The 15,450-nt window shown below is 40.1% G+C and overlaps 1 protein-coding gene across 18 annotated transcripts in view; it reads left to right on the forward strand.

The window, feature by feature from the left end:
• Nucleotides 1-15,450, forward strand: part of PTPRD (protein tyrosine phosphatase receptor type D) — a 354,453-nt gene that overhangs the window by 249,830 nt on the left and 89,173 nt on the right. For all 18 annotated transcript variants that reach the window (XM_064290506.1, XM_064290507.1, XM_023545268.2 and 15 more), the window contains one exon: nucleotides 12,452-12,575. In XM_064290506.1, coding sequence (XP_064146576.1) covers nucleotides 12,452-12,575 — 124 coding nt within the window. The remainder of the gene's footprint in view (nucleotides 1-12,451; nucleotides 12,576-15,450) is intronic.

Below are 15,450 nucleotides of genomic sequence, written 5' to 3' on the forward strand. Positions count from 1 at the left end.
AGGGTATATTCTTATTTCGCCTGCAAGAAGTAATGATATTAATGGCCAAGGGTTAATACATTTGGGGTATGGGATGGGATGGGAGCTCTGTTTGTTTTTTATGTATTAGGTGACAGTTTACAAGCAAATTAGTTTCCAATTTGATAGTTTGCACAAAAACTGTTTCATGCCCTTGATTGTATTCCCCACAATGTGTCTGTAACCTCCCCGTTTCTGCTCTGGATTCCCTGTTTCCATTCGTCCTGATTTTCTACCCCTTCCTGCCTTCTTATCTTTGATTTAGGGAAGATACTGCCCTTTTGATCTCCTATAATTAATTGTCCTAAGGAATACATTCCTCTTGGGTGTTATTGTTTATCTGATGAGTTTGTTTATTGTTTGGCTGGGAGTTGGTCTCCAAGAGTGGCTTCAGTTCCAGGTCAGAAGCTTATCTCAGGGGTTCCTCCAGTCTCTGTGAGACCAGTAAGTCTGGTCTTTTTTGTGAAATTTGATTTTTTATTCTGCAATTTTTTTTTCCTACTCTTTCCAGGACCCTCTGTTTTGATCCCAGTCATTTAGTAGTGGTAGCCAGACACCACCTAGTTCTTCTGGTCTCAGGGCTGTGCAGGCTGTGGTTCACGTGGTCCATCAGTCCTTTGGACTGATTGCTCCCTCAGGTCTTTGGTTTTCTTAATTCTCCTTTACTCCAGGTGGTACGAGGCCAATAGTTGTATCTCAGATGGCCACTCACGAGCTTCTAAGACTCCAGACGCTACTCACAGAAGTAGGAGGCAGAACGTTGTCTTTATACGCCATATTATACCAATCGATGTAGATGAGGATGGAGAGACTTTTAAGTGATTGTTTGGCATTTCCTGTATTTTATAAGGGTGGCGTGGGTTGGAATCGACTTGGCGGCAGTCGGGTTTTGGGGGGGGGTTGTTTTGTTTTGTTTTGTTTTCGTTTTCACAAATTGGGGAAAATCTCACTTTTTTCCATTTTATTTTGGATGTCGAATTTTTGTTTTTCTGAAGTAGAAAATAAGATTTGAAAGGCATTTACTGAATATTAATAAAAGTTTATTCAAATTTCAGTTTGGAAATACATCTGTTTTCACTCTCACATCTGAAAATAAATATAAGAAAGGAAACAAAGATTTAACAAAGAAACTTTTTATTACTAGACAAGCAAGGCAGTGTTGAAAGACTAAAATACATCTGCCTAGGAGATGCAGAGGAAAAAACTGTATTTTAATGTTAGGTTAGAAATCTCTACCTTTGGTAAAGTAGAATTAATGTTATCACTTAAAACACTCAAATAATCAGAGTTTTTAAAAACAAAAAATGATGATGTATATTCTCTATTTTAGTTATACTATTGTTAAATGTTGTTGTAATATGAAATTATAAAAACAAGCCACTTACTACTCGTCAATTGTTTTTTCTTTTCAATCTGCTTTTGCACTGGACTTCTCTTTTTTGTTATCTGCCAGAAAAATAGATAAGGGTCCAAGTTATATACATATACATGTTCTTGGTCCTGCGCCATCTTCATGATCGTTGGTATATTTGTGTCCATTATTGGGCCTTTTGTGTGAAGATGGTACAGGATCACATAAGGTTGCCATGAGTCTGAGCCGGCCCACTAGCAACTAACTACAACAACATATATTGTTACGTAGCAATAGGAGGGCAGGATAGATTTCTTTGCCTAAAATAATAGTAATTGCCTCAGTTTTATGTTTGAATGACAAAGGAGATCCACTTAGCATGAAGGAGAAAGCAGGTATTCCTGAGATACTTAAGATTGTCTTAGATCAGGGGTGCTCCCACACCAGTCAGTGGGTGGAGGCAGTAGAAGGTAAGTGGCATTCATTTAATGACATCAGGCCCTTGTACACGCTGTTTAACTTCGGTAATGCAATAGGGTCTATACGGAAGTGTCAACCTTTACAAAAAGTGGTGAGGAACTAATGCATTTTTTTTGTTAATTCTGTGCCCAGCCCTGGTGCCCTGTGATGCATGGAAAAGATAGTCTGCAGCTGTAAATTATTCTTTTTGATATTCCACATTGATTGCCTTCAGTAGAGAATTTTGTTTGTCCGTTACCTATACACAATTGCCATACTCTTTAATGTTTCTGGAAGTGCACCACCTGTTTTAAATATTAAATATCATACTGTCTAAATGATTTACGGACCAAGTAACTTCTTTTTCTGAATCATTGTAATTTCTACCAATCCTATCAACTTTATTCTGTTTATCTCTTTATAGAAAGTAATAAATTTCTAATAGTATTTACTTGCCCCAAACTTTCTAGAAATCCTGAAATTTCTTTGGCTTTTCCAGATAGCATCAGGAATCCTACTCTGTGAATTCTTTTTGAAGAATGATTATCTGTGAAGCACTGGTCTTTATAAATGTCAACTGTAATTCTCTCCATCCCTTTCCTTCCATTCATTTTAATTTGATGTAGGAAATAAATAGCTAATAACTACAAAATTAGGATTAAAATGTATCACTACCCTCATTCCTGTGGAACATGATCTGCAGAAACTTGGAAGGCCTTTTTTCTACGAGCAGTGGTGTCCAAGAAGATAGATATCAGGCATGTTCAAAAGGAGTGTGTAGAAAGAAACCTGGAGTTATCTTCAGATCTTAATGTTATATGTTCATTTTTGAATGCTTATGTGAAAATATCTCCCAAAAATAATCTTTTCTGTGGTCTCACGCATGAAGGTACTGATGCAGTGTGAATTCTGTGCAAATGGCATTATCCTACTGAGTTGCATATTACTATTTTAATAGAGGAAACCCTGGTGGCTTAGTGGCAAAGCACTACAGCTGCTAACTAAAAGGTTGGTAGTTCAGATCTACCAGGTGCTCCTTGGAAACCCTCTGGGGCAGTTCTACTCTGTCCTGTAGGATCGTTATGAGTCAGAATCAACTCGACGGCAACGGGTTTGGTTTTTGTTTTTTTACTGAGTTGAAAAATAATCTAGTATTTATTGTTGATTTGTTTTTCATCAGTTTGAACCCATTTCAGAATACATTTAGCATATTCCTGTGAGTAAGCTGTGTCCTGTTGTTTTCTTGTTGTTAGATGTTGTCAATTTTGACTCATAGTGACTACATGTAACAGAACAGAACTACCCCATAGGGTTTCTAGGCTGTAATCTTTATGGGAACAGATAGCCAGGTCTTTCTCCTGCAGTGGGTTCGAACCATCAGCCTTTCATTTCAACAGCTTAACTGTTGTGCCATCAGGGCTCCTAAAGTGCATTCTAGGTGAGATAAACTCATTCTTTGTATCAAGGTGTAATTTATAAGAAAGTGTTTATCAGATGGTTGCCTCAGATAGGTATTCATCTCACACAGCTGAATGGTTTGCACAGAATGTAGTTTATCTTTTCAATTCACCACATATTGATTCTGATAATACACATAACGAAATTGTCGCTTTAGGTAATTTTCTCCAGTATTTGTTATAGAATACGTTATCAGAATTTCTGATCAAACCATTAGACAACTTACAAATGTAGGGCAATTCTGTTACTTACTAAAAACTGGATAGAGGAAAAAAATACCCACTGTGTACAAACATAACCTGGTCGAATGCATTTTGTTGTCTTCTATGATGTGGTATATTTACAAATTCTGTACGTCTTTCTGCTCTTAAAGGTGGAGCAGGCCTGTTGTTGCTGTTAGGTGTCATTGAGTCAATATTTGACTCACAGCAGCCCCACGTGACAGAGTAAAACTGGCCCATCGGGTTTTCTAAGCTGTAGTGTTTGTGGGAGCAGATGGCCAGTCTTTCTTCCGCAGAGCCACGGGGTGGGTTTGAACAACCAACATTTTGCTTATCATCCAAGTGCTTAACCATTGCATCACTGGGGTTACATCCATTCGTTACTTAGCACTGAGAGTCTTGAAAAGTCCCTGTTTTAATCCCTCAACCTCTAAATGGGTGCCTAGACTAGAGGTGCTTTTAAAGGGCAAGGCTCAGTAAGTTTTGGATAACTAAATTGGTTAAAGGAAAAGAAGAGGAAAGAAGGTAGAAATATGACAGGGGGACATCATTAATAGAAAAGAGGAACAAACATAGAACAAGCAAATAGAGATCCAAGTGACATGACTGCCAAAGCTAGCCAGAGGCAAAGAGAGGGCTGGCTCCCTGTTCCCTGACTTCTTGACTTTGCTCATCACCATTCTTTGGACCCTGTCCTCACATTCCAGTTTCTGCCTCATCGTTGCATTCGACCCCACTCTTGCTCTTCTCTTTGAAGTAAGTACTCATTATGCCAATTACAGGGCTTTGCTAATTGCACAAAATATAGCCCTTCCAGAATATGCAGCTATGGGTCGTTGTCAAATGGATATATATCCATTTACCATTTTCAAACTGAGAGAGAGAGAGAATACAAATGAATGAGGATGAAAAAAGGCTTCCCTGAAAAAATATGGTCCATGACAGTTCATGTTCTAGACCTCAGAAAGTACTTGAGCATCATTTGGGCAAACCACATCAAATGAGGACCAAATGAGCCTACTAGTGGGGAACTATGTGGAAAGACAGTATTTCTGTGGAAGTTGGAGTCATTGAAAGTTCAGTTCCCTGCAGAAATGATGGTTTACCCTGACCCATAGTTGTTTTTTTTTTATATAGTTTAGCTAGCCAAGTAGCTGGTCTATTCCTTCTATATAATTAGATTTTTGTTAGATGTTTTAAAAACACACAAGAACAGGATGTATCTATCTTTTTTGTGGTTTGTCTTTGATGAGTTTCTAAAGGGAATATTTTGAGGTTTTTCTCTTAGTGGCAGTAGGCAAGAGTGGTGTTTTGTATACGTGAGTTGCGTGTTTTCTTTCTGGTTAGAGAAGTTGGAGTCTTCAGGAACATAGTTAAAGGGTTTTGCTTTAAGATGATGACTTTGGCTTTATCAAAAAAGGTTATTCTCCTATCAGAGGTAATTTTACTCAATGACTATAAACTGATGGGCAAATTTATGAACACTCTTTTATTTGGGGTTCAGAATTATAAATACAGATCAACAGCCCACTCGATTTTTATTCAGAGCTTTCCTTGCACTGTGTTTCAAGAGAACAATGGAAAGGCAAGTGTGAAACAATTGAGAAGTATTCTCCAACTTGGCTGGAGGAGTGGCACAGCATGGTGGCCAGGCTCTCAGACTTGAAGGCCAAAATGCCTGGCCTCCAAACCTGTCTTCTCCGCTTACTGCTGTTTGACTCTGAGGAAGTTATTTAACATTTCTGTGTCTCAGTTTCCTAATCTACAAAACTATGACAATGATGGTAACTACTTCTTAGGGTCTATAGGGTGAAGAATTACTTTATCCAAAGAATTTGGTCTTTGTCCTTGGTCCCTAGAAGGTTACCTCTAAACTTTAGAATTTCCCAGTCGATGGGAGTGCCTTTGTTACTCATAAAGGCTCCAGAGTCCACCTGAGAGTTTATGTTAGAGAGGTAACTCTTGTTGGATGGGGCTGGCCTTACCAGAAAGACCCACCATGTGATACCGGTCCAACTTCCAGGGTAGGGAGACTAACTGGAGATTGAATTTAAACATGCGGGCAATGATTCAGTCATTCTTGCCTTTGTAATGAAATTCCAGTGAAAACTCTGGACACTGAAGCTCAAGTGAGGTCCTGGTTGATGGTTCACATGAATACACAGAGGAGGATAACATGTCCTTGGGGGCATAGAAGCTCTCTGTAGGGGACCCTCCCAGATATTGCCCTATGTGTCTCTTCTTTTGTGTGCTTTTTGCTGTAATAAAACTATAGTGGTAAGTATAGCACTTGCCTGAGTTCTATGAATCATTCTAATGAATTTTTGAGCCCAAGGAGGTAGTGGGAACCCCTGAATTTGTAGCCAGCGAGTCAGAAATGCAGGTGCCCTGGGGACCCTCAAAACTGGGGCTAGTGCCTGAACTCTTAGGCACACTTGACAGTGGAGGGTTGTGCCTTTAATGTGTGAGAGCTGACCTCATTCTGGGTGGTTAGATCAGAAGAAGAACTGCATTTGAAGTGGGTGTAGAGAAGACATTTAGAGTTGGTGTCAGAAGGCAGACATCTGGTAAGGTCTTTGTGAAGGTAAAATGAGTTAATATATGTAAAGCAAAATAAATGTTATGTGTTAGCTATTATCATTGGATATAAATATATAGCTTTTAATTTTGGCTTCTTATCAAGAATACAGTGTAGAACTTTGTGCAAAATTATAAATTCGTCTGTTATAGTAGCTTCATTTTTCACTCACGTATTTCAAGTTCTAGTTGATTACAAAAATTAGGACTTCCGTCTGTCGATTGATTACGAAAATTAGGACTTCCATCCGTCGAGTTAAAGAATACATACATGCAAATTATAAGAAATTGACAGGTGTTTATATGAGGCTTACTCTTTTTTTTTTTTTTTAATTAAATTATTCCTTTGAACAATTTGGTCACCTTTTCCCTCATACAATAAAGCCATTGAGTTGAAGATCTCTTGCTGTTAGTATTGGAATGGTTCTGTCAGTGTTCACGAGAGTGTATCAGCTGCCAAGCATGCAGACAGGGAACCAGTGTAAAATGGCTGGGATCTTAGTAAAGTTTGGGTGTACATAGGGTTCACCGCAGAGCCTGATTTTTGCTGGTGTGTAGTATCTTTCAAGGGCCTTGCTGACTACATAGAGAAACAAAAGCAAATATGAAGTAAAATTCTTGTTTATGAATCCTGTGACAGTGTAATATGTAAGTTTTATATGGCTTATTTTAAACATCTGTGAATCAGCCTTTGGTTGAAAAAAGCTAGCTTGCTTTATTCCCAAATGGCAAAGTTCCACTCTGAGGGGAGGCTGAAGAAGACCTGGCCAAGATTACATCTCGGTTGGGGGCAGAGTTTTGGATTGAGTGCTAGGGAGGTGGAAGGATCCCACAGAAGGTTGTTTGGATGGACAGAACCAGAGGGTGGCAACGGGTTTGGTTTTTTGGTTTAGAGCTAGCAGAACTGTTTGGTGCAGTTGCATGGGGTAAAGCAGGCAGATTCTAAGTGGCTAAAAATCTGCCTATCCAAAACAATTGGATGTGTGTGAAATTGAGTTTGGCCCCGTGAGCTTTGTATTTTGGGTGGGGGAGTGGCTAAATTGCTTCAGCTTACTATGAAGACGTGAACACCTTGAAGTCAATACACAGAGGCCTTCTTTGCCTCGTTTACATAACAGGAGCCTGGCTAAAATTTGACGCTAATGTGAAAATCAACTTCTGGATCACTGATGACCAGTGTTGCCCCTTTTCCCCGTTGACCATTTTAATCCTCCTGAAAAGCATTATAGCAAGAGAAGTCAGAGAGCAAGAGATACAGGCAAAGCAACTGTGTGTCATCAGTGGCTTTGAGAATTAGGGTCTTAGTCATCCCTGCTATCTTCGCCTCATTAACATGGATAATTGAAATTTGATTTCCCTCAGCCAGTTTTTTTTTTTTCCCCTAAATATAAAAGATCTTATTATACCTCACCTCCTTTCAGTAGTTACTCTAATTTACTGAGTTTCCAGCTCTCAGCATTCTGACAAGCTCCTAAAATAATGGGCGATGCTGTGTGTTGTTAAAGGTTCAGCCAGATACATAGATACAGGCGAATGAGTGTTGTGTTCCACAAAGACAAGTCAGCATTATTTAATCACTGTTTGATCTGTATAAAACGAGTATAAATGTAAGCTACAGCCCATCTGTTTTATCATCCGTGGGAAGCCAGTCTCATTTTTAAAACTCGATTTCTTATGTAATTGCCCCAGAATGCCACAGTCTGATAAGCTGGGAAGAAATATTATTCGGACTGGCAAGAGAAAAGGAAGTCATGTTTAGGTGTGGCTCGTACCAGGGGCGTATTATCCAATAGGCTAGGTAAGCTTACTGCTTTCCTTGCTTACTAGATCATCTGCAGTGAACAACTGCATGTGGGTTTCACCACATCTCTGATTACCTGTAGTGATCTTTGATGCGGTGAAACCCATGTGAAATGTTTCACTACGGATTAGTAAGGAAGCATAAGTAAGCCTGTGCTTACCTTGCTTATTGGGTCCTCTGCCCCTGTGAGGGAGTGTAAATTTGAAGAGGCTTGGATTCTGTAGAAGAGTGCTGTGGGGTTGGGAGAGAGACAGATGCCAGCCATAACTATAAGCAGAATCTTTAATGTAGTGAAAAAAATGTGAAATTGTTCACTACAGGGGACCTGGTAAGCAAGGTAAGCACCGTGCTTATATGTTGCCTATTGGATAGTCTGCCCCTGGTTCATATGTTGGGCTTCTTTGTTTTGCAGTAACGTTCTGGAGAGTTAAGTAGCCTTGTGGCTTAGTAATTAGCAGTGGGTAATTATCGGCTGGTGACATTGGTGGTTCAGTGGTAGAATCCTTGCCTTCCATGTGGGTTTGATTCCCAGCCAGTGTACTTCATTCGTAGTCATCACCCATCTGTCAGTAGAGGCTTGTGTGTTGCTGTGATGCTGAGCAAGTTTCAGTGGAGCTTCCAGACTAAGACAGACTAGTAACAAAGGCCTGGTGATTTACTTCTAAAAATCAGCCAGTGAAAACCCTATCGATAACAAAGATCTGATTCACGATGAATCACGGGGATGGCACAGAGTCAGGCAGCGTTTCATCTCATCATCGTGAGTGGCATCGCCATGAGTTGGGGCCGACTCCAGTGCAGCTGATATCAACAGTTATCAACTAGGCTTTAGAATCACTCGGGCCTGGGTTTGAGGGCGATTTTGTGAGTCTAGCTGTGTGAGCATAGCCTTATAATTACTTACCCACCAAGTAGTCAAGTGGCTGGCACGTAGAAGGCCCTCAGTGCGATTTATTGAATTAAGAACTTAATCTTTCTTTACTTCAATTTCCTACCCTGCAAAATGGAGAAAGCAACAATACCTACCTCATAACAGCTATGAAAATGCAATGGGTTACTGCCTGTAAAGCATAACAACCTGGCAGCTTTTATTATAATTATCCCGTTACTTAGGTTACTTACGGGTCTTCTTCTCAGGGACCATACTTTATGCCTAAGCGTATAAACATATGTGGCTCACAACTCAGGTTTCCATTACCATTTTTTAACCTCTTCAATGTAAGTATCAGATAAATCATGCAGAAGGCTGAGAATATGTGACAAGAGCAGAAATGGACAGGAGTTAACCATGTCTTTGAGTTTGAAAGATGCAATTCCATTACTCTAATTAGATACTGGCAATTTTATACATCTGTGGGTGATCATACTCTGAGTAAAACAAGGCCATCAGAGGGAGTAATATCTTCCAATCAAAACAGTATACATCAGTGAACTTAGTAGCTCCTTGGGATATTTTAGAGAGTGGCATCTAAGAAGCTTATGCACCCAGTAATGCTCAAGTGTAAAGTAGAATACCAGTGGTAATTATAATTTCAGGATTGCACACTTAATTACTAAGCCATATGTTAATGAGCATTAAGTGATAAGGTTTTGGTATACTGTGCGTTGTAGCTTCCATTTATTTTCTAGCTCCCATGATATAGAGGAATTATGTCATGATGTTTCTTTATGAACTTCTTTTAACAACATTTCATTCATCCATTTATTCAATCATTTAATAAGCACCCGTTGAACCATTTTTTGAGCCAGGTGTTATTGTTAGCTGTGGTGGAGGCAGCCACGACTTAAGGTGACCCCATATATAACAGGATCAGACCATCGTGATCCATGGGGTTTTCATAGGTTGATGTTTGGAATTAGATCACCAGGCCTTTCTTCTTAGTCTAGAAGCTCCAGTGATACCTGTTTAGCTTTACAGCGACACACAGACCCCCCACTGACAGACAAGTAGTGGCTAGGCTGAGCTGCATTGGCCAGGAATCAAACCCGGGTCTCCTACATGGCAGGTGAGAGTTCTACAACTGAACCACCATTGCCTGGAGCCAGGACTAGTATAGGTGTAAAGACCCACTAAAGCTGCCTAGGTAGGGCTATAGCTAAGGAATTTAGAATTTAATCTGCAGTTCACACAGAACTAGTGGAAGGTCTTAACCAGGGGCCTAAGCTGTACAGTGTTTTAAAAAGAAGATTTGGGCAGCGGTATGAAGAATGGATTATAGTGGGGAGAGACGATACAAGGGAGACCAATCAGGAAGCAGATAATGAAGGTCTGAATTTGGGGAGTGGCAATGACATTGTAGATTTAGAACTGATTTGAGGCATTTTAAGGCAGGTCTTGGTCAGGGTGGAGCTGCTCTGTGTGGAGAAGGTCAAGGTTGACTTGAAGGCTTCCATCCTGAGCATCTGAATGTTATGACTGCCTTTAGCCCAGGGAATACTTGGAGAAGGGTACATTCCGCAGGGGCGGTGATGAGCTTCCATGGAGGGAAAAACACTAACAATATTGTTCTTTAGACTTTAAGGCATGTACAATTATTTTCCTGAATGCTGCTCAGTGATTGACTATTTTATATATAGGTTAAGAGCCAAAAAAGGTTTTATAGTCCTTATTAAATCAGAGGCAGCAATGTCTACTGCTGAGATTTTAGTGTGTTTGCAGGCTGTTCTATAGACTGTTAATAGATTGACTCTTTACACTAGTGAGTTTTACTGCCATGCTGAGCTCTGCCCCCTCTAAGAGAAAGTATATGTATCTTTAGTATTGTAATAGCTGTTGGAGATGTTTTACTTTCAAATTTTACATATACACATAAAAGCATAGATATGATACCCAGCGTCAAAAATAACTGCTAAAAAGACAATTAGTGTAATATAGTGTCCCTTTGTTCTCTTTTAGTTTCACCTGTACATAAAACTAATTTATCATTAATTATTTCTGAAAACTTCACTTTGATCATTAAAATCATGTTTATGTAAGTACTGGACTTATGTCTCCATATACCATGAAATTATAACTCTTAGAAAGGTGTCAGTATCCTATGATGGGGGGACAAAAAAGTGTTTTGATTTCCATAGCATCTCAGGAAATTAAAAAGTCCCCTACAGTTTTATGATCAAAGCCTGAATTAGTCCTCAAAATAATGGTTCTGCTTAACTGTAAAAGTGAATGTGTAAATTATTTTATATCTCTGCAATATTTGTTTTAGTTGTTGAATAATTTCAGTTGAACGGAAGTATCAAATGAAGGCATTAGAAGTCAGAAAAAATAAGTTTAAAGTAAGTTATAAAAATAAACAAAGCCTATAACATAATAAGGAGCCCTGGTGGTACAATGATCAAGCACTCAGTTGCTAACCGAGAGGTCAGTGGTTTAAACCCACCAGCAGCTCTAAGGGAGAAAAGACCTGGCCATCTGCTCCCTTCAAGATTAAAAAAAAAAAAAAACCTGTTGCCATTAAGTCGATTCCGACTCATAGCAATCCTACAGGACAGAGTAGAACTGCCCCATAGGGTTTCCAGGGAGCGGCTGTTGGATTTGAACTGACAACCTTTTGGTTAGCAGCCAAGCTTATAACCACTGTGCCACCAGGGCTCCCCCTTGAACATTACAGCCTAGCAAATCCTATGGGGCAGTTCTGCTCTGTGGTATAGGGTCTTTATGAGTTGGCACACAACAGCAACAATGTCAGCATAATAAACACGTAATAATAACAGAAAACACAGTGAAAAATAGAAAAACAATTAGGCCCTGCATGCATTATTACGGAAACCCTGGTGGTGTAGTGGTTAAGAGCTACAACTGCTAACCAAAAGTTTGGCAGTTTGAATCCACCAGGCGCTCCTTGGAAACTCTACGGGGCAGCTCTACTTTGTCCTGTAGGGTCGCTGTGAATCGGAACCAACTCCACGGCAACGGGGTGGGGATGCATTATTGCTGTTCTAGGGTGATTATTAGATTTAACTGACTTTACTGTTTCTTTACTATTATTTTTAATGGATCGGATGGTACAAATTGCCTTGTGTTACGGTTGTGCTATGTTATAGGGAAACAAGTGAAATCTAAGTTGCCATCAATAAGTGAGCATGTAGGTGAAGAGAGAAAAGTAAAACCAATGCCCGGGGAAGCCAGTGAAAGACCAATCACCTTAAAGACTGGGGTGACTAGTTAGGTCTAGATAGCAAAGAATAGGGAAGAGTGATCAAGATAAACGAATGTTCACAGAACTGGAAGGGATATAGAACCAAGATAACTTGTAAACTACAGCAGCAGAGAGGGAAATGGAAAAGCAAAAAATAAAAACCTACCCTTCCAATATTAACAGAACATCTCTATTGATTTTTCTTTCCCATTTGAATCAATGTTGATGACTATCGCTGTTTCTTACTATGATTCATCATTTCACGTTGTGCTGGTTCTATTAATGTTCGGCTTCACAGCCAGGGTCATCACGATGAAGTATGGCTTCAGACTTTTCTTTTTAAATCATGTTTGTTACTTGAGATAAATACCTATAATCTGGTGTAATTTAGTATTGATATTGTGTGTGTGCTGTTTTTCTTTTAAAGTCAATTGACCCTGGCCAGCAGTTCACTTGGGAACATTCAAACTTGGAAGTAAACAAACCAAAGAATAGATATGCAAATGTAATCGCATATGATCATTCCCGGGTTCTCCTATCAGCAATAGAAGGTAAGGAAATGCAGACATTATTCATTCCCTTATTTTCATTGGTTTAAGTATGTGCATGAAAATTTAGTTTTAGGGAGGTTATAAGCCATCTATGAAAGCAGTTACTTAAAATTTCAGGCATAGCTCGCTCTTATTCTTTCACACATACATAACTGTGCACACACACACGCACCATGCCCAAACACACCCACTCATCATGCTCAGACACACGATACCCTCGACACCATACAGCACAAGACTATACCTCCCTGCCTTCTCACATCTGCCCTAGATGGAAGACTCGGTAATGTATTTGGTATTTACTTAAACGAAGTAAATCGGTGTTGTCCGTTTTACTGATGGCTACTAATGTTTGTGAGTGACCATGTGGTTGTTAGCAGTTGCCCATAAATTAACTGGTTACTTTTGCTTTAAGGGAGGGGGGAGGTTTGTCTGTTTTAGGTAAATCTGGATATCCACTAGGGACATCTAAAGGTTAAGAGTTGGTGACATGATGATTCATATAAATTAACCCAGTACCGAGTGCCATCGAGTCGATTCCAATTCATAGCGACCCTATAGGACAGAGTAGAACTGCCCCACAGAGTTTCCAAGGAGCGCCTGGAGGATTAGAACTGCCGACCATCTGGTTAGCAGCTGTAGCACTTAACATTAAGCACATTGAAACTGTCTGGTGCATCTAATGGGTGGACTACTTGGTAATCCATCTGTCACAATTATACTAAGGAATGTTTTCCAGAAGGGAATGGTTGCCCCTAGAAGATGTGGGTTACTCTCCAAATATACCTTTGTCGTTGTTGAGTGCCATCAAATCCACTCTAACTCATAGCGACCCTCTCAGACAGAGTAGAACTGCCCCATAGGGTTTGCTAAGCTGTAATCTTTACAGGGGAGCTCTGGTGGCACAGTGGTTAAGAGCTAGGTTGCTAATCAAACGGTCAGCAGTTCAAATCCACCAGCTGCTCCTTGGAAACCCTATGGGGCAGTTCTGCTTTGTCCTATAGGGTCGTTATGAGTTGGAATCGACTTGGTGGTAGTAGGTTTTAATCTTTATAGGAACAGATTGCCATGTCTTTTCTCCCACAGAGCTGCTGCTGGGTTCGAACCTTTGACCTTTCTGTTAACAGCTGAGTGTTTAACCACTGCACCACCAGGGCTCCTTCAAATATACCTAAACAAACCAAACTCTTTCCTGTCCAGTAGATTCTGACTCATAGTGACCCTATAGGACAGAGTAGAACTGCCCTATAGGGTTCCCAAGACTGTAATCTTTAGGGAAGCCAACTGTCACACCTTTCTCCCTTGGAGCTGCTGGTAGGTTCAAACCACCAATTATTCAGTTAGCAACCAAACGCTTTAACCGCTACACCACCAGGGCTCCTTCAGGTTTCCCTTAAAGACTCATGAGGGTACTTAACATTCATCCTTTCCCAATAAGTCCCCCACACATAGCATATTAAAAGCAGCTGGGAGCCCAAGTGCAACAGTCAGCAATTCATTAGTCTTATTGGCTACTGTGGCACAGCAGGTTGCTGCCCTTAGAAAGTGCTTTACGATGTCACTTCAGTCATTCCTTGTATCCTAATAACTAACCTGGAAACCGTCAGCTGCCACATACCACATGGGGTTCACTGTTTACCCTCTTCCAGATGTTTTAGAAAACATCAAATAATACTAGCTCCAAACCCAGTCCCTTTTAGAACCTTACAGTTGAGACATTTCCATCTCTGGTTGTTCAAGTGTCTCTCCGTTTTTTCTGATTCCAGACTCTATAATGACTACCACTTTTTCTTGTAACTCTGACAGATTCCCACCTGTCACCTCAGCATCCAAAGTGCATTTGAAAGTGAAACTCTATTCAAAAGCTTTCTCAGTACACATCTGTCTTACTGTCTTAGGCTTCTTGAGAGAAACTGAGCCGGGAAGATACATACATATGTATATACATACATATATATATTTTTAAAAAATACCATGGACTGACAAAAGAATGAACAAATATGTCTTTGGGAGAAATACAGCCAGGATGCTCTTTATACGCCAGAATGGCAAGACTTCATCTTACTTACTTAGGACATGTTATCCGGAGGGACCAGTCCCTAAAGAAGGACATCATGTAGAGGGTCAGCAAAAACAGGAAGACCCTCAAGGAGATGGATTGACACAGTGGCTGCAACAGTGGGCTCAAACATAGCAACGATTTTGAGGATGGTACAGGACTGGACAGTGTTTTGTTGTCACTGTGAGTTAAAACTGACTCTATGGTACCTAAAAACAACAGCATAGAGAAAGAAACAGAGAAATTTAAAGAATTCATTCAAATGCCTGTGGGGGGTGCAGGCAAGCCCAAAATCTGTAGCTCAAGAGACAAGCTAGATATTCTGCAGTCTCGTGTTCCAAAATCCGTAGGTCAAGCGATGGGAAAAGTGGAAGGTTCTGGCAAGATGTCTGTCTATAATCTGGAGGCAGGATACACCCTAGGGAAAACTTCACTTTTGCTTTGAAGGCTTTCAGCTGATTGGTTGAGGCTCACCTACGTTATGGAAGGTCATCTGCTGTACTCAAAGCTGACTGATTTAATCGCATTTACTACTTCTTAACAGCAACTAGAGTAGTGTGTGACCAAACAACTGGGCACCTTAGCCTAGCCAAGTTGATACATAAAATTAACTATCGTAGCACCCAAAGTCAGCCCATTCCTCTACTTCTAGTCTTTTGGGAAGAAAATCTATCCTTGAGCATTTGAGCAAGCTACAAAGGAAAAAGACTATACCTCCTTTCAGTCCCCTTGCTTCAAAATGGTGTTGTGTGACGTGGGTATATTTTACAAAATGCTCACACGTAATTTTTCTTTTCATGTTGGAAAATGTTATAA

The sequence above is a fragment of the Loxodonta africana genome, chromosome 9 (genome assembly GCF_030014295.1).
Source record: "Loxodonta africana isolate mLoxAfr1 chromosome 9, mLoxAfr1.hap2, whole genome shotgun sequence".
Taxonomy (NCBI): Eukaryota; Metazoa; Chordata; class Mammalia; order Proboscidea; family Elephantidae; genus Loxodonta; species Loxodonta africana.